At 48.6% G+C, this 18,895-nt stretch overlaps 2 protein-coding genes across 5 annotated transcripts in view; one reads left to right on the forward strand and one right to left on the reverse strand.

Annotated features, from left to right (window-relative positions):
- LOC125642582 (uncharacterized) overlaps window positions 1-18,895 on the forward strand; it is a 26,153-nt gene continuing 7,258 nt past the window's right edge. The window contains exons 1-5 of one of the 4 annotated variants that reach the window (XM_048864182.2): window positions 1-79; window positions 2,928-3,086; window positions 4,740-4,868; window positions 5,461-5,598; window positions 9,124-10,096. In XM_048864182.2, the coding sequence (XP_048720139.2) occupies window positions 23-79; window positions 2,928-3,086; window positions 4,740-4,868; window positions 5,461-5,598; window positions 9,124-9,210 (570 nt within the window). In that variant the 5' untranslated portion in view covers window positions 1-22 and the 3' untranslated portion in view covers window positions 9,211-10,096. Of the gene's footprint in view, window positions 80-423; window positions 540-1,616; window positions 2,288-2,927; window positions 3,087-4,739; window positions 4,869-5,460; window positions 5,599-9,123; window positions 10,097-17,654; window positions 17,709-18,895 lie in introns of those variants that run through there. The other 3 variants (XM_048864181.2, XM_048864178.2, XM_048864180.2) reach the window with 3 other exon arrangements.
- Window positions 12,162-18,895, reverse strand: part of LOC125642583 (glutamine amidotransferase-like class 1 domain-containing protein 3, mitochondrial) — a 19,820-nt gene continuing 13,086 nt past the window's right edge. Inside the window, exons 3-4 of the mRNA XM_048864184.2 lie at window positions 15,052-15,253; window positions 12,162-14,406 (exon numbers count right to left, since the gene is read on the reverse strand). Of these exons, the coding sequence (XP_048720141.1) occupies window positions 14,214-14,406; window positions 15,052-15,253 (395 nt within the window). The 3' untranslated portion in view covers window positions 12,162-14,213. The remainder of the gene's footprint in view (window positions 14,407-15,051; window positions 15,254-18,895) is intronic.

Genomic DNA, 18,895 nt, shown 5'->3' on the forward strand with positions numbered 1-18,895 from the left:
CCGGTAGGGACGGGATTAGCCAATGGGGTGGGGTGGGATTGTTGTCGGCCTGTTGCCCCTGCCGGGAGCGGGCGGGATGGTGAGTAGGGATGGGGAGATACGGGACCCTGCCGCGGGTCCCTGGGGCGCGTCCACACTGCTCGGTGAGCCTGCCCAGAGGCGGAGAGAGGTCGCCTGAGGCCCTGGGCCGGAGCTAGTGGGGGCCGCCGCAAGGGAACCCTGGGCCCGCGCTCCCCTGCCGCCGCTTAGACCAGCTGCCTCGGCCAGGGCCCCGCCCCGTCCCATTCCACCCATAGCCCCGCCCCTTCCCCACGGCCCCGCCCCATTCCACCCATAGCCCCGCCCCTTCCCCACGGCCCCGCCCCATTCTGCCCCTTCCCCCACAGCCCCGCCCCATTCTGCCCCTTGCCCGTGGCCTCATCCCCACTTGCTCCTTTCCACCGACCCGCCCGTGGCCCCGAGAAGCTCTGTACCCCCGCCGCAGCCCCTGGGCCATGGTGGAGAGCGAGAGCTCCTCCAGCCCGGGGCCACAGCGGAAGGTAGGGTTGCCAGGCATTCAGTTTTTGACGGGAACACCTGGTCGAAAAGGGACCCTGGCAGCTCCGGCCGTTAAAAGTCCAGTCGGTGGCACAATGGGAGCCCGGCGCTAGGGCAGGCAGGGAGCCTGCTTTAGCTCCGTGCGACTCCCAGAAGCAGCTGCCAGGTTCGTGCGGCCCCTAGACATACGTGTGGCGAGGAAAGCTCCATGTGCTGCTCCCACCCTTAGTGCTGGCTCCACAGCTCCCATTGGCTAGGAGCCGTGACCAATGGGAGCTGGGGGGATGGCGCCTGCAAGCGCAAGGGCAGCGCGCAGAGCCTTCCTGGCCACCCATGTGCCTAGGGGCTGCAAGGACCTCGTGCCCTTTTCCTGGGAGCTCTGGTAAGTGCCACCAGGACCCTGCACCCCAACCCCTGGCCCAGCCCGGAGCCCGCTCCTGCACCCCAAACTCCTCATCCTGGCCCTACACCCAGACAGAGCCCTCACCCCCCCCTGCACCCCAACCCCCTACCCCGCCCAGAGTCCCCTCCCGCATCCAAACTGCCTCTCAGAGTCTGCACCTTGCACCCTCTCAACACCTCAATCCCCTGCCCCTGTCCTGAGTCCCCTCCTGCATCCCAAACTCCTCATCCTCGGTCCCAGCTCATAGACCCCAGCTCATAGACCCCAGCCGGAGCTTGCACTCCCTTCCATACTCCAACCCCCTGCCCCAGCCCAGAGCCCCCTCCTGCCCCCCAAACTCCTCCTCCCCAGCCTAGAGCCCACATCCCCAGCCAGAGCCCTCACCTCCTCCTGCACCCCAACCCCCTGCCCCAGCCTGGAGCCCTCTCCTGCACCCTGAACCCCTAATTTCTGGCCCCACCTGGAGCCCACACCCCCAACCCAGAGACCATACCTTCTGCACCACAACCTCCTGCCCCAGCCTGGTGAAATTGAATGAGGGTGGGGCAGAGTGAGCGACGGAAGGAGGGGGATGGAGCGAGCAGGAGCGGAGTCTTGGGGAAGGGGCGGAGCAGAGGCAGGGCTGGGAGTGGGGCAGCAGTGTTCGGTTTTGTGCCATTGGAAAGTTCGCAACCCTAGTGGAAGGAGATTTTTCTGGGTGCGCCAAATTGGCAAGGGGGCCCCATGGCCCATGTGGTAATCTGTCACTGAGCCTGCCTCTTGGGTTGGAGCCCCAGCCCTCCACACACACATTGTTGTGACTCAGGTCAGTGATAGGAGGAGGGTGACCATATTTCCCAAAGAGAAATCAGGACACCATGCGGTGTCTAGGAGGTCTTCCCTCCCATGCGTGGGGTTGGCCTTAGGCGGTCCCCATGGCCCCGTGTGGGGCTGGCCCAAGATGCCTGGCATCACTGCTCACCCAAGCCCCACCGTGTAGGGCTGGCGTTGCTGCTCGCTTCCCCCCTGAACATTCTTCCACACCTTATTATGGGGGCATTCCCCATGTTTTTGGCAAAAATAGGCATTTGTCCCGCTTGCCCTTTCCAGCTGATCATCACTTGGCAAGAGCAAGTGGGACAAATGCCCAGTTTTGCCAAAAAAATTAGGATGTCCGGGACAGGGCTTAAAAAGGGGACAGTCCCAGCCAAAACAGGACATACGGTCACTGTCGTTAGTGAGTGCTCTGGGGGGCACGGATCAGCGTTCACCTCGTGCTCCCCATCAGTACCCAGCCCAAGCTGGGGGGAAGCTAATGATCCAACCAGTGGACCAAATTCGGTGATGAATCCTGGCCACATGCCTGAGGTATGTTGCACATATGCTAAGAAGAAGAGCGCACTCTAGACCTGGGTCCTAGGCCCTGCTAGTGGGGGTGGGTCACGGCCAAAGTCTCCCTGAGACTTGGGTCCAAGCCCTGCCATTTCACAGTGTGGATGCAACTCAAGAGACAGATCCGAGTCGGATGGTCTGTGTAGTGCAGTATGGATGCATTAGCATGGCTGTGAGACCAGGGTCCAGCAATTCTAAGCCCAATTTACAGTTCAGTGTGGACGCTCAAGTGTAGACTTGGAAACACTGAGTCCACAGACTTGGGTCCCACAGACCCAGGTTTTATAATGCAGTGTAGACATACCCTGGGAGGTGCCCTTTGTGAGATGGGATGGGGCAGGCAGTCTGGGTCCCTAATGCTAGTCATCCACCTGGTCTCTTGTTGTACAAATAGAAAAGGAGTACTAGTGGCACCTTAGAGACTAACCAATTTATTTGAGCATAAGCTTTCGTGAGCTACAGCTCACTTCATCGGATGAAGTGAGCTGTAGCTCACAAAAGCTTATGCTCAAATAAATTGGTTAGCCTCTAAGGTGCCACAAGTCCTCCTTTTCTTTTTGCGGATACAGACTAACACGGCTGCTACTCTGAAACTTGTTGTACAAATGTTTCCAAGGCTTCTAGCTCGAAGAAAGTGATGGAAGGGGCAGCGACCCAGAAGAAGAAGGTGGCACCCAAGCTGGTACTCACTGAAGAACAGAAACAGCAGTTGCGAGAGGCCTTTGATTTGCTTGACACCGACGGCACCGGTACAGTCGACGTAAAGGACTTGAAGGCAAGCAAGAAATCACAAATACACTGTGTGCTTGTTGCAAAAAGGCCTAGAGCAGCAGACAGTAAAACAGGTCTAGTGCTGTAGCTTTCAATGCTAAAATTTGTGATTTCAAGAAAACTCAGGGGTTTTGGTAAGAGGGGGTTTCCTCCAGCTCCATACTTCTCACCTGACTGCTGGGTCCCCTGCCAGCTGCCCCCTTCTTCTCCAACATCAGTCTTTGGGGTATAGCTGACCAGACAAATCAGGGACATGGATCCAGAGACTCAGTTTTGTGGTTGTGGGTAAGAGTCTAAGAAATCTTCCACTGTCATGCAAACCACTTTATTTCATATCCAAAGTAAAGATCTTTTCTGTTGCATTCACATTTGCTGCACTAAGATAACATAGTCTATATAGTAGGAACTTTATTCTGAGGTTTCCAGAAACCAGGTACTACTGCATAATACACTTTGTGTGATTCATTACAACTAACGGATAATACTGCAGTAAAAATGAAACACAAATTCTTTATCTCCGTCTATGTATGTAACCCGTACTGGTGCAATAAATATTTCCCAAATCATCTATAATTGGTAGGTGTTTGAGGAGATTAGATGCTTCAAAGGCTTGGGAATGGGATGTAGTGCGTTTCGCTTCCAGATTGCTGGGTCAAATCCAACCCAAGGCAGTAGTGACTGAAAGGCATTGCCATTTGATGGCATACATTTTGTAGAGTGTAATAAATTTTGTAGAGTCTCAGTCCTGGTATCCCAATCACAGGAGAAAACCACACCATAAGTGGCATTCATTGATCTTGTTGGCATCTCAGCAGAGGTGCCAGTTTGAATGGACCTTTCAGACTGAACATGCTCAGACCTCTTAGCGGTAGTCCCTCCAGGGAAAGTTTGAGGCACATTGGAAAGGCAGGGTGACGGAAGTCTGCACTGCTGCAGTCCATTCTGTATCTGTTTCTATGTTCCAGATAAACAGGTTCAGCCTTCAGGGCTGTTGATCTGGCATGTTTAACCAACACTAAATTCTGTCTCATACACTATTTAAAGGACACTATCCACTTAAAAGTCACATTTCTGTCTGACCTAATTGAACAGATTAGAGAAGGAAAAACATTTTCTTCTATTCCTGCCCCCCTCTATTTGTTTACACAGCACTTCTGACAACAATTTGGGAAGAGTCAGTTTCACTGTTTCCTCTTTCTGGTAAATCAGTTTCCCCTGTGTGTATTTGGGACTGTCACACAGAAGCAAAGGAGAGAAAAGCATTTTAAACTGTGTGTGTGTGTGTGTGTGTGTGTGGAGGGGGAGGGGGGAGTATTGTGAAACTTCAAAAATTGGTAGAGAGACTCAGGTCTTGGTGTAGTATAGTATCATTCATTGGTGCTGTGAACTGGATGCTTTAATTCTGAATGCCAAAAAGCAAATTTATAAGGTCAAAGACATCAGGGTCTTGTCCAGAATAACTGCTTCACATGCAGTGCAGGCCATCTGCGACACCTGCTCTTTGTCATGTCCATTGCCTTGCTAGCATTTATTATTTGACTTGCTGTAGCACCTTGTGGTTCCATCCCCATTTTTTTTCATAGTGTGTGATGTGGTTTCAATTGTCTCCCCCTCTTCGCTTCTGTTTGCATTGCCAGCCTATTTTCCATGTTTGCAGGTGTCCATAAGGGCCCTTGGGTATGAACCCAAGAAAGAAGAGTTGAAGAAAATTATATCAGAAGTTGATAAGGAAGGGTCAGGGAAGATCAACTTTGATTCCTTTTTGTATGCGATGACTCAGAAAATGGTATGTAAATCAGGTTAGCCACAAAGGTCCTGGGCATCCTTAACATGAAGGGCTTTGATGGGAATTTAGAAAACTTAAAACCCAAGAGAGTCCAGCATTTCCCATTCAATACTAACCAGAATTCAATAATATTAGAAAGAGGGGGCGGGGGGAGAAGCCAGGTTGGCTGCTAAAGACAATCATGAACAAACAAGCGATAAATCAAACAAACAAGAACAATTTAGCATCCATAGAGAAATCCTTATGCAAGACCCACTGAAACACTTCAGTCCTACCTGTCGTGCCACCTCTGACATCTGCCCTTTCCCTCAGTAGATCTAATCCACCTCAGTCCTAAATTGGCCCACTACTAGGATATTCCAGTCCTGGTCCCTCATACTCTTCTTGCAACTTTGTTCATGGCTTTTCCTTAAGTAATAAAAGAGAATGGCAAATGTTAAATAGTGGCAACAAATGAACTCCGTAGTGGCCAGGTGCCATCCAAGATATCCTCTTAGCTTAGATTCTTAGTAATATGCATGAGAAGGGATATTAGAATGCTGGTGGTTCCCCTTCACATTTGCGTATCATTGTTCTGCGCTTCTTTGTTAAGTCTGAGCCAGAATCCAGAGAGGACATTCTGAAAGCCTTCAAGCTCTTTGATGACAATGGAACTGGCAAAATCTCTTTCCAAAATCTCAAACGTGTGGCTGGTGAGATTGGGGAAAACCTCACAGATGAGGAGCTGCAGGTTTGTAATGTACATCTCTTTGCCTTCGCACAATGTTGACATGAGTCTTTGTTTCATGGAAGATTAATTTAGCTATTAGGGAAACTGTGCAATGTTCTGAATCCGTCTTACCTTCCTAGTGGCATCTTCTCGTTGCTACTCTAGTTTGTGAGTGTGTAACACCGACAGACCCCGGTCACTGGCGGGCAGGATCAAACCTGGGGCCTCTGGAGCTTAGTGCATGAGCCTCTACCGAATGAGCTAAAAGCTATATGGCTATTAGCTAAGGCTGTAGAGCAGACTCATTAATCAATCTCTCTCTCTGTCAGTGGTCTCCAACCTTTTTATGCCCAAGATCACTTTTTGAATTTAAAGGCAACCCAGGATCTATCCCGCCCCTTCCCCAAAGCCCTGCCCTGCTCACTCCATCCCCACCTCTCTCCATCGCTTGCTGTCCCCCACCCTCACTCACTTTCACCGGGCTGGGGCAGAGGGTTGAGGTTAGGGAGGGGGTTCAGGGTGCTGGCTCTGGGAGGAGGTTCAGGGCTGGGGCAGGGGGTTTGGGGTGCTGGCTCTGGGAGGGGGCTCAGGGCTGGGGGTTGGGGTGCGGCCTCCCGCAGGGTGGCACTTACCGCAGGCGGCTCCCTGTCGGCGGCGCAGCGAGGCTAAGGCAGGCTTCCTGCCTGCCCCGGCCCCACACCGCTCCGGGAAGGGGCCAACATGCCTCTGCGGCCCCTGGGAGGGGAAGCGGGGGCACGTGGCTCTGCATACTGCCTCTCTACAGGCACCGCCCCCAAAGCTCCCACTGGCCACTGTTCCCCATTCCTGGCCAATGGAAGCTGTGGGGGTGGTGCTTGCAGGCAGGAACAGCAGCGCACAGAGACCCCTGTCACCCCTCCCTTCCCTGGGGCTGTGGGGGCATGCTGGCCGCTTCTGGGAGTGCATGGGGTCACGGCAGGCAGGGAGCCTGCCTTAGTGGCATCCTTGCTACACCGCCAGAGATCGCGATCAACTGGGAGAGTCCCTAGGATCGACAGGTTGGTGACCACTGCTCTAAGTGGTCTCAGTGCCACTAGATGGGACAGAACACCATACCCAGGAGGTGTGTGGGTTACATACTTCCCCTAGTTGAGGAAATGTGTCCTGAGCTTCAGAGACTTCCCAGTTCAAATCCCGAACGAGCTCCCCCTTGTAACACTGATAGACCCCCGTCGTCGGTGGGCGGGATCGAACCTGGAGCTTCTGGAGCTTACTGGATGAGCCTCTATCACATGAGCTGAAAGCCATATGGCTATTAGCTAAGGATTTAGAGCAGACTCATTAGTCCAGGGGTGGGAAAACTATGGCCCGTGGTTCGCATCCAGCCCACCAGCCATTTTAATCCAGCCCTCAAGCTTCCGCTGGGGAGCGAGGTCTGGGGTTTGCCCCACTCCAGCGCTCCAGCTGGGGAGCAGGGTTGGGGGCCGCTCCGTGCGGCTCCCAAAAGCAGCTGCATGTGTCCTCTCCGGCTCCTAGGGGCAACCAGGGGGCTCCGCATGCTGTCCCCTGCCCCAAGTGCCGCTCCCATAGATCCCATTGACTGGGAACCGTGGCCAATGGGAGCTGCAGGGACAGCACCTGCAGACAGGGCAGTGCGCAGCAGAACCGCCTGGCTGTGCTTCCGCGTAGGAGCCGGAGTGGCGTCATGCTGCTGCTTTAGGGAGCTGCTTGAGGTAAGCGCTGCCCCGAGCCTGCACCCCTGAGCCACTCTCTCATGTCCCAACTCCCTGCCCCAGCCCTGAGCCCCTCTCGCCCTCCAAACACTTCGATCCCAGCCCGGTGCAACTTCCTGCACCCCAAACCCCGCACCCACAGCCGGAGACCTCACCCCCTGGTACCTTCTCTCCACCCCAGCCCAGAGCCCCTTCCTGTACCCTGAACTCTTCATTTTTGGCCCCACCCTGCAGCCTGCACCCCCAGCCAGAGCCTTCACCCCCTCCCGCTCCCCAACCCCAATTTCGTGAGCATTCATGGCCCGCCATACAATTTCTATACCCAGATGTGGCCCTCGGACCAAAAAGTTTGCCCACCCCTGCATTAATCTCTCTCTCTCTCTCTGGCTATGTCTACACTGGCAATTGAACAAAACAATTTTGTCCCGACAAGTGCCAGCGTGAGCAGCGCATTGTCTTCAGGAGCGCTCTCCTGCTGACAACGCAAACACTGCTCGTTCTGGGTGCAAGGTTTTTGTTGGCAGGAGAGCTGACAAACAGCGGCTAAACGGCATGCATTTTAGCGGGACGGCTGTGGCGACACAGCCATGTTGCTAAAAGCTGTTAGGGTAGACAAGGCCTAAGTGGTCTCAGTGCTACTAGAATTGGACAGAACACCACACCTGGGAGGTGTGTGGGTTATAGGTGGGGAGAGGGGATTATGAGAGGGGATTTCTGCCTTCATCTGAAACATCAAATATTAGCCAGAGAGGGAGGGAGGATATTGGATTTGACACAGAGGATCGGCTGTGACAAATTATTTGTTACTTAGTGCAGATAAGCAATAATCATTCCCTTAATAGATAACAAGACTGGAACATTCCTTTCTTACCTTTCTCTTTGCTTTAGGAGTCTTTCCTGGAACTCTCCCATTTCCATATACCTAAAAGGGTCATTCGCTTTTTTTAGTTCCTATGCAATGAATGGGCAATGCAAAGTGATGTATGATTTATCATGGCCAGTCATGGTTACATCTCATCTGATGAGAGCATTGTTTCATTTGTGATATGTGGCTACTCTCATTTGGCTTTGCAATTCTCCTTTTTTGCACCACTTAGATTGACATAGTGCTTCTCAACTGTATATATTTATATAAAAATCATCACAGGTCAGTAATGCATTGTAAAGACAGAGCAGTTGGAATTTTACAATTGATCAAACTCCAGGAATTCAGAGCAACATGCCTGGACAGTAGCAGAACCAGTAACATATTTTCTGACCATAGAGGGTCTTGTTGATAAAACGATTAAAAGAAATCTGTGCTTAATAACAAAATGGATAAGGAAAAATCCCACTGGCAATCTTTTTTTTCCTTCTTAGTCTGACATTTACATCCCTTTTCTGGGCGAGCACAGTAGCCCATACACTATTGCAGCCACTTCTTACAGCTTTTAAACTCCGACTCTTCACTGTGTCCTCACCAGTGGCTTAGTGGAGTTGCAGTGCTCTGGATTTTCACTGTTGCAATACAGCAGGAACTTCTTCCCCAGCACTATATTACCCAATGCATAGCTTGAAATAGGGTAAGTGCTTTGAATACTTCGGATGTGAAAGCTGCTTGAATAAAATCCTGTTTGCTTTCCATTCCTCTCCCCTAATCTGCTTTAATGTACTTCTGAGTGCAGTTTGCCCCTTTGTAGAGATCCAGCACAAGAGCTATGCACTGCTTAGGTCCCATATAAGCCCTATTTTGAGTGTGTGTTGCATAGACCTTGTGCTGAAACTCTGAGAAGGGATGAATTCCTTCTTCTCTGAGCCCACCTAATCTGGTCTCTGAATCCTTACTGTTCTGCAGGAAATGATTGATGAAGCAGATGTGGATGGAGATGGGGAAGTGAATGAACAGGAGTTCCTGCGGATTATAAGGATGAACAGCATGTAGCTAGAAGTTTTTCTTTTCTTTTTACTCAAATTTTTAAATACAGTTGGTAGGTACACCTGTTTTTTCTCCAGCCCCTCTTCATTCTCCTGGGGTGAAAAATGGGGGATCACCATCAGAATTTTTCAGAATCATGGTTGCAGTGGGACTGAATGACTGATTTTTAACTGTCTATATCCTAATGTTTGATTCCATTGCAGAATTTTTAAATGATCTCAGGTAGCATTCTGGGTGTAGGGTAAATATTGACTTGTTTGTTGATTGTTTTCATGTTCCAATGTGATAACTTCATTCCCCTTTTAATTGCTTCCAAAAAGGCAGGGGAATAGACTTTCATGAATAACAGGAAATATTTTTTAAAATGTACTTTTTAAGAAGGAACCAATCCCAGAGATTGATCCCAGAAACCCAGATCAAAATCTGTTCCTGGCACATACTTAGGCCCTGATCCTGCAATCAGATCCATGCTGGTGGACCCTGTGCCCATGCAGAGACCCATTGACTTCAAAGGGGCTTCATGCAGGGTCCATCCATTCAGAGCCAATTGCAGAATGGGTTCTTATTTGTCTGTAGCATACGCCTAGAAAGTGAGATGCATGTATCTGAGACTTTTTAAGTTAATTTTGATTTAGCCCAGTGTGGGAATTTGAGGTGTTTCACTTTAGCAATGGGAGAGTCCCAGTGCAGTGAATTGGTATAGAAGATGCATTGCAGATGGTGAACTCTGTCATCACCCTTCCTGAAGTACACACTGATTTGTTATCAGTATTTTATCCTCTGGCCTGATTTTGCACTCTGTTTTGGGAAATACTGTGTTCATTTGTTATATCCATTGGCGCTAATTATTTTCTGTATCCCAATAAAACTTGTTTATAACTTTTTCTCTTCATGGATTAGTTCTTTTCACTGCTTTGGACTTTTCATCCCTAGCATGATATTCCACATAAATGTTTCCCTTTTATAATTTCATGGATGAACTTTGGTACCCAAGCCTACTGCATTGTGGATCTCCTGCACCCCACAGAGAGCGATTCCGGGGCTAGTGGGAGAGGACTCCTGCTTTCTGTATGCTAGAGAGTAACTTGGAGAGCAAAGACTGTAGAGGCACAGGGTCTCCATACAGCTCACTCTGGCCACTAGCAGTTCCCTTGAGATCCATGCATAGCGTCATGGTATTTAATACTAGGGTTTTTGCATGAGGCCTTAAACGTGGAGTGTGACATATTGGGCATACGTCTGTGTCAAACTGTGAACTCCCTTTTGTTTTGTGAACACCATTTCTGATTGTAACCTTCATTGTGGGCTTCCCTTTACTTGTAACCTCCATATTGGATTAAGGCACCCACTTTGTGCTGAAACCCAACCTGGCCCTGACAAGACTATCTGTTCTAGACGCTGTCCTGTTCACGCTGGGCTGTAGGACACTTCAAGGAGGGCTAACAATGAGAGAGCCATTAAGGGCCATCAAAGTTGAATGACTCTTTACTTCCTAGTGGAACAATGGGTTTTCTATCAGTAGCGCCATTGACTTTGAATGACTGTCTACCCAGAAGCCTCTTGTGGAGCTGGAGCCTGGAATTCCTCTAGATGAAACACATGGGCAAAAAGGGGGCAAAGATGGGTGCTTTCGAGCCAGGGGCCAGACCACTACCACATGCCAGATGACCAGGCTAAGGAGAGGAAAGGCAGGAAGGACTGTCTAGCCTATGGATTCTGGTCAAACCTAGGACTCGCAGGAAGGGTGAGATCAGACTCAGGGTGTGCATTTAGGACTCATTTCTTTTTTCCCAAAAATCTGTAATTCTCTAGTGCTTTCAAGGTTAAAAGCATCTGTAGATAAGAAATTCATTTGCTAAGCCTGTGCTCCTTGCTTGCCTGCCATCTAGCCCCTGAAAGGGTTAATCAGGCTCAGAATGGTGGAACTCATATCTAATGTGTATGAACAACTGTGGGCTCAGGAGGGCCGAGACACTGGTTTCAGGGATAAAGTGTCGGGCTGCAGAGTCCCACATCCCAAGGAAGGGATTCAGACATGAGGCCTGTGCCTGGGAATGTGCCTTAAAGACTCAGAGCTAGGAACAGTGACCAAGGTCAGATCAGACCCATTTAGCTTAAGAGCACGTAGGAATCAGAGGTTGGGTCCAGTCACAACAGACTAGTGTCTGTCCAGGGAGGAGGGCTGCACCACGTTATGACATTGAGGTCCTGTCTGGTCTGCATGGATATTAAAGGCAGTTTAAATGAGAGCAGAGGTTTGGCCCTGTGATCTTTGGCCAAAATCTCCCTTCATCTCCACTGTGGTGCTGTGTCTTGTTTGCAGGTTGGGTCATCCTCTTCCCCAGAGATGGTTGCATTTCAGAGGGTGCCATATGTATCTAGTTTGCAAAGCACTCCAGGATCCTTTGGAATGCAGATTGCTATATAAGTGGAAAATATTTAGTTAGCAGAAAGCAACCAAAATTCCAGAAGCTTATCTACGGTTTTATATCATGTGCAGCACTTCTCAAGACCAGATTTATGGGGGATCATTTTGGATCTGCTAAGTCAGGACCTCTCTAACTGTGGCTGTCCATTCACCAGTTGGCTAAAGAAATTAAGATACCCCTAGAAGTGCTAGCTAAGTGGGGGTGTATGTTTGACCACATTCTGGGAGGCCAGTTTGTGGTTGTATTATTTGAATTTGTTTCTATGAATCGTGTGTGTGTCTATACTAGGTTTGTCTCCTGTAGCACAAAAGAAATTCTAACAATGGTGCAGGCCCATTGCTATAGACTGTAATCAGGTCACCGGTTAAGCTTCTTGCCTTGATTGTTTTCACAGGGCATGTAACTGGTAGTTCCCTCCATCCCCATTCTGCTGGAGCAAAGGCAAAGCAATGCAATGCACAGTATTCATTAATATAATGTGAAATACAAAAATAAATTCTGGTGTTCAATCAAACAGAGGCCAGCATATATATGATATTTGTAATTTTATTCAGTAGAAATGACACGTTTTTGAATAATGAATAATGAATACCAGCTCATCTCTAGTTATCAGTGTTGTTAGGGTCTCTTGGGAATACAAGCCCCGCAGTGTCTTTCGAGGGAATCTAAGTCATCTAAAAATTAAATACTCTTTCCCAACCATAGATGACTGAAAGGGATTTAGACTAGGGAAGTCTAACTTTGCCTGGATGAGGAGGAGAATGATGGACTCTGAGGATGGAGCTTTGTGCACACATTTTCTTGGGTTGGCTTCCAAGTTCCACAGAAAAAGTCAAAAATGAAGTTTTGATAGGAAATAGCTCCCTCCTTAGAGGTTTTACTGTCTATGTCCGCATGTCTAAGAAACTTTCAAAGCTTACATTACATGCCGTTTCCGAGGGACTGAAGCATTATGTTTGTGTGTGACACCCCTTTATATGTTGGCAAAGATGCATCATATCTCAGAAGGGAAAAAAGCTCATTAGTATCAAAATTCTAGGACTTTAGATAAACTGATGGAAGTTTCAGGTCAATCCCTCGGAGTCTGGAACAACCCAGAAAACTCCTCTGCCATATAGCCACCTAATGACAATTGCTACGTGTCAGGCCACTAGAAGCAGCAGGCGCTGGCCCCCAGCTCCAGTCCTGGGTTTCAGCCGTGCCATGGCAGGCGCTGGCCACAGGCACCGATCCCCAGCCCCAGCTGCACAGCAGTGGGTTCCAACCATGGGGCTTTGGGTGCCAACCCCTGGCTCTGGCCACAGGGCAGCAGGTGCTGACCCCCGGCTCTGGCCATGGAGCTTCAGTTGCCCTCTGGCCCCTATTTCCTGCTGTGCGGTGGCAGGTGCTGGCCCCGGGCTCCAGCCATGTGGCCTTAGCCCCTGGCACTGATCCCCTGCCCCAGCTGCACAGTAGCAGGCGCTGACCCACAGCTCTGTTCCAGGGCTCCGGCCACATGGTGGCAGCAGCTGGCCCCAGGTGCTAACCCCTGGCCCTGGCTGTGCAGCAGTGAGTGCTGGCTTCAGCCATGCAGGGTGGGCACTGATTCCTGGATCCAGCCATGCATTCCTGGGCTCCAGCATCCAACTCTGGTCTCTCGCTGTGCAGCGGCAGGCACTGGCCATGGGCGCTGAATGACAGTTCTGACTGTATGGCAGCGGGCTCCGATGCCTGGTTCCAGCCATGCAGTTCCTGTCCATAGCTCTGGGTTCTGGCCACGGGCACTGAGCCCCAGCCCTGGCTGCATGGCAGCAGACACCAGGCCCTGGCTCTGGCCATGCAACAGTGGGGCTCATCACCCACCCCCATCGCCCCAGGCCCCTGCTGCCTCCCCTGGCCCCGCATCCATCCCACCATCGCCTCCCCAACTAGGGCTTAATGGGTCCTGGGGCTTTCTGAGAAAAGTGATATTAACAAACATGGAAGTATCACTTCTGCCAGCAGACTTACTAGCTATCTGTGAAAAGTAATACTTCCATGTTTGTTAATATCACTTATCACTTTTCATAGCCTCCCAGGTAGCTACTAAGTATGCTGTGATATTAACAAATATACGAATATCACTTTTCACAGCAAGCCCCAGGACCCACTAAGCCGTGGATGGAGGGTGGGGGGGAAGGGTTAAAGGGGGAGACAGCATTATTTTTGTTATTGAGTCTGCCAAAAAACCCTACAAATACACATTATAATGATTTGGATGTGGATCTGTGCATATTTAATTGTTTTTCCTAAAGTTAATTAAGTATTTTATGAAAAAAGTGTCCACGCAGCCACCAGTGAGAGTTGGTGGCCGCACTCTGAGGCCACCAAAATTTTTGTTGTGAGAACCCCTGGTCTAGATTTCTCCCTCCTTGGTAGCTAGCAGCGGTCCAATGGGAAAGGGCCTAGTGATATTAGAAATAAGCTTCGCGGCTCAAGGGTGTAGGGAGAAGGAGAGCAGTGGCCCACTCTCAGTGGCTGCTCTCCATCGATATGTATCTGAAGTTTATTTCAGAAGACTTGGATTCCCATTATTTTCCAACATGTTCTGTATTCAGGCGTTCAGGCAAGTTTCAGCACTTCTTTGATCATCTTTCCAATACCATCATAGACCTCATGGACTGGGGCGTTGCACATGAAGGCACTGGTTGTCACCAGCTTGTTGTTCACATCCACATGAATCTCACCTACGTGTTTGTTCACGTGTTTGCAGCCAAGTTCCTTCATGGCCTCTGCAGTCTTTGCATAGGGCCACCTAAAGGAAGAAGTGAGAAAAAACCAGGTGCGTGTAGGTGATCCTGACACAGAGAGATGCTGCCAAGGCCTTAGATGGAAAGGATCCTTTCTCATTAGGTGCCCCACAGCAGTAGCTAGGAGTCTGCCATTGCTAAATAAATACCCCTCAGGTAAGAGACTACTGTGTGAAAGACAGTGTGTACTGTGGCAGAGAAATTCCTCAGAAGTCAAGGAATTAAGCAAACTTTATATGCTCCCTCTTCCTCACTAAAGTAATCAAAAAGTCTCAGTAAATTTAAACATTAAGACTTTAGCGTCCCTCGGTAAAGCTACAGGAAGCCCCCCTCCCACCATGTACCTGTACTGGGTTATTGACCAACTCTTCTCAAACAAGTTAACTCTCCCTCAAACAGCAGATAGCACAATAGATTTCCTGCCACTGGGATAATTCAGCCCCAGCTTTGAGGCCCTTTACTGCGATGTTCTCAGCCTGATTAGCAGAGGAGAAGAGGTATTGTGGCAGTATGTACCATAAATGACACAATGAGCATTGTGAATCAATAGCCTGGTGTCTTTCCTACCCTTGGGCTGTGAGAGAGGTGGACTGGTGTGCTGCGTTGATCCTTCAGGATCAGATTTTGCACTAGGGCTCTGCGACACTTACTTCTCACATTCTTTGTCCTGTCCAACTGTCAGCTCGCATCCTGGGAAGATTTTGGCTGCCAGGACTGGGGAGATGCAGCACATGCCAATGGGTTTCTTGGCAGCATGGAATGCCTTCAAAGTGTCCTCCACAACTTTAGAGACCGTGCAGTTCTTCCCCTGTGTTGCCCAAGTACTGAGGTTCTTAGCCACTCCAAAACCACCTCAGAATAGGGAAACAGGTTAAAAATAGGTGATTGTTTGAATATAGGATTTTTTTTTGCCAACTCAGCTATTTCACTAAAATGCTTAAGTGGACTTAGTGCAGAAAACCTGGATTTATGCAGGAAATAGCCCGACTTGATTATGTAAAGAGTTGTCACTTTGGATGGGCTAGCACCAGCAGGAGAGTGAATTTGTGTGGGGGGGGTGGAGGGTGAGAAAACCTGGATTTGTGCTGGAAATGGCCCACCTAATGATCACTTTAGATAAGCTATTACCAGCAGGACAGTGGGGTGGGAGGAGGTATTGTTTCATATTCTCTGTGTATATATAAAGTCTGCTGCAGTTTCCATGGTATGCATCCGATGAAGTGAGCTGTAGCTCACGAAAGCTCGTGCTCAAATAAATTGGTTAGTCTCTAAGGTGCCACAAGTACTCCTTTTCTTTTTAGTGCAGTGTGGCATTTATCCATGGTCCAAACATATTTCAGTAAAACCTCAGCAAGCCACCACATCCTCTGAATACCTGCAGCTCCCTCTTAGGCCTGGCATAGCTAAGTCAGTTAGGAGTATTGGAAAAAAAAAATCACACTCCTGACAGATATAACAATGCCGGCAAAGAAAAGAAAAGAAAAGCAGAGACAGTTCCACCAGCTGACGAGTACCTTATTCAGTATCGCTTATTTAATTCAGGCAACTGGTATAAGCTGTCCTGGCATCAGAACTCTTTTGCCAGTATAAACTGCATCACTGCTACATGGGTTTGCTGATATAGCTCGACTGGTGTAGTTATGCTGGCAAACTAGTACAAACAAGGCTGTAAGCCTTACCTGCCAATTACCGGCCAATAGAAACTGCAAAGAATCCTCGTGGTCTCTAAACAGAGTTCATCTGGAGATGTATTAGTGCTTTATTCACCAACCCATTCTCTTATTTTTCTAATCATCTAAGGTCTGATCCTGTGCTCACTGAAGTCAATAGCCACACTTCCATTAGTTACAACAGGTTCAGGAGTGATTGAGCTTTTTGTCATTTGCTCTTCCATTACCCCTCTGTGATTCTCCTGTCTGTGCTAATGGCTGTACCAGGTACATCTTGATGATATTGTCTACGAAAGTCAAGGAAAGAGAAGCATGGCAGGTACTGTGGTGGACCAGAAGTAGTGTGGCCCACTGACTAGAGCACTGAGGGGGTCAGCAAACATGTGGACAAGGGGGATCCATTGGAAATAGTGTACTTAGATTTCCAGAAAGCCTTTGACAAAGTCCCTCACCAAAGACTCTTACATAAATTAAGTTGTTAGGGGACAAGAGGGATGATCCTTTCATGGATGGAGAACTGGTTAAAAGACAGGGAACAAAGGGTAGGAATAAATGGTAAATTTTCAGAATGGAGAGGGGTAACTAGTGGTGTACCCCAAGAGCCAGTCCTAGGAGCAATCCTATTCATAAATGATCTGGAGAAAGGGGTAAACAGTGAGGTGACAAAGTTTGCAGATGATACTAAACTGCTCAAGATAGTCAAGACCAAAGCAGACTATGAAGAACTTCAAAAAGATCTCACAAAACTAAGTGATTGAGCAACAAAATGGCAAATGAAATTTAATGTGGATAAATGTAAAGTAATCCACATTGGAAAAAATAACCCCAACTATACATACAATATGATGGGGGCTAATTTAGCTACAACTAATCAGGAGAAAGATCTTGGAGTCATCGTGGATTCTCTGAAGACGTCCACGCAGTGTGCAGCGGCAGACAGTCAAAAAAGCAAACGGGATGTTAGGAATCATTAAAAAAGGGATAGAGAATAAGACGGAGAATATCCCATTGCCCTTATATAAATCCATGGTACGCCCACATCTTGAATACTGTGTACAGATGTGGTCCCTTCATCTCAAAAAAGACATACTGGCATTAGAAAAGGTTCAGAAAAGAGCAACTAAAATGATTACGGGTTTGGAACTGGTCCCATATGAGGAGAGATTAAAGAGACTAGGACTTTTCAGCTTGGAAAAGAGGAGACTAAGGGGGATATGATAGAGGTATCTAAAATGATGAGTGGTGTGGAGAAAGTGAATAAGGAAAAGTTATTTACTTGTTCCCATAATATAAGAACTAGGGGCCACCAAATTAAATTAATGGGCAGCAGGTTTAAAACAAATAAAAGGAAGTTCTTCTCCACTCAGTGCACAGTCAACCTGTGGAACTCCTTGCCTGAGGAGGTTGTGAAAGCTAGGACTATAACAGGATTTAAAAAAGAACTGGATAAATTCATGGAGGTTAAGTCCATGATTTTTGAGTGCTTTTCACTATCTATCTGCTGGTCAGATAAGTGACAGCCTCCCAAGGCTTCTGCAGCTAAGAGGGTCCCTAAGCCTTGTCCCTTATTCGTCTTTCCGCAGAAATGAGTGACCGATCCTGGCTTGGCACCGCTGGAATCGAGAGATGCAAGGAGGGTAAGAAGCACCCACACCTGATCTCCTATCTTTAGTGTACACATATTTTGAAATAGCGCTCTATACTTTGTTTTCTTTCTTTGGGATTGTGGCTTCAGTTTTGTAACTTGTTTGTGTGTGTAACATCTCTACATTTAAATAAGTAGGCACTAGCAATTTTGTAACCACATGATTAGAATCTAGCTTAATAAATTTTGGTAACCATTTGTGCATAAGCCTGACTTGTTTTCTCTGGTTTACTGTAAAGCAGCCAACACAATTAAAGAACCTCAGCCGTTTTGGCTCTAAAGCCTGGCCATTAGGTGAGAGTACTAAGAGCCTAGCGTTGAGTTGTGCCGCCTCCACGTGGCAAACTCTTGGGGCACCTGTCAGTCAATCCTGGCTGTCCGCTGCGAAGGAGCTCTGAGCTCTAGCAGTTAAAGTCACGGGTGGTTAGGACCTTGGGGCATCCGTCAGCCTAGCCTGGGCTGCCCGCCGCGAAGGGACAGTGCGTCCTAGCGGTTAAAGTCACGGATGGTATAAACGGGCATAGCTGGCACCTCACCAAACATCCTTGGCCGTCGGCTAACAGATTTGGCGTCACAAACAGGATTGTGATATAGGCTGCACTACAGTAACACAATGAAACCAGTCATGATAAACACCACAGAATTCCCTGAGCTAGAGAAAAGTTTGACCCAAGAGGGATGGGGAAATCCTCTGTGGAGCAAAGAACTGCTGGAGAAATATTGGGGAAAGCCAGCAGAGATCTGGCAGCATTTCTGTAACTGGAGAACTGCCTGCAAGATGAAGAAAGGGAAAGGAAAAGGTGCTTGTATATGGCTGCTTAATAACATTTGGCAAGCTGCCTGTAAGGATTATCATAGTCTGGCAATAGAATTTAATAGGCTACAACAGAAAAGGGACACACTGCGCAAGGAATGCCAGAATTTAGATACCAGAGTAAGAACACTGAATAGGGATATGGAACATCTTCAGAAAAGATTACTTCCCTTAATTGAGAAAGAAGGGATAGAACGAAGGGAAAAGCTGGAGACTAAAACACATAGAATCAACCGGGCTAAAGTTGAGACTGCTCTCTGGCTAGACCCTGAGGAATGGGATGGAGACATTTGGGATTCAGCAGATGAGTCCCCCTCCTCTGAGGAGGAAGGTCCCTCTGTAAAATTAAGACCAGCTATCACACA

Source organism: Caretta caretta, chromosome 9 (genome assembly GCF_965140235.1).
Source record: "Caretta caretta isolate rCarCar2 chromosome 9, rCarCar1.hap1, whole genome shotgun sequence".
NCBI classification, from domain to species: domain Eukaryota; kingdom Metazoa; phylum Chordata; order Testudines; family Cheloniidae; genus Caretta; species Caretta caretta.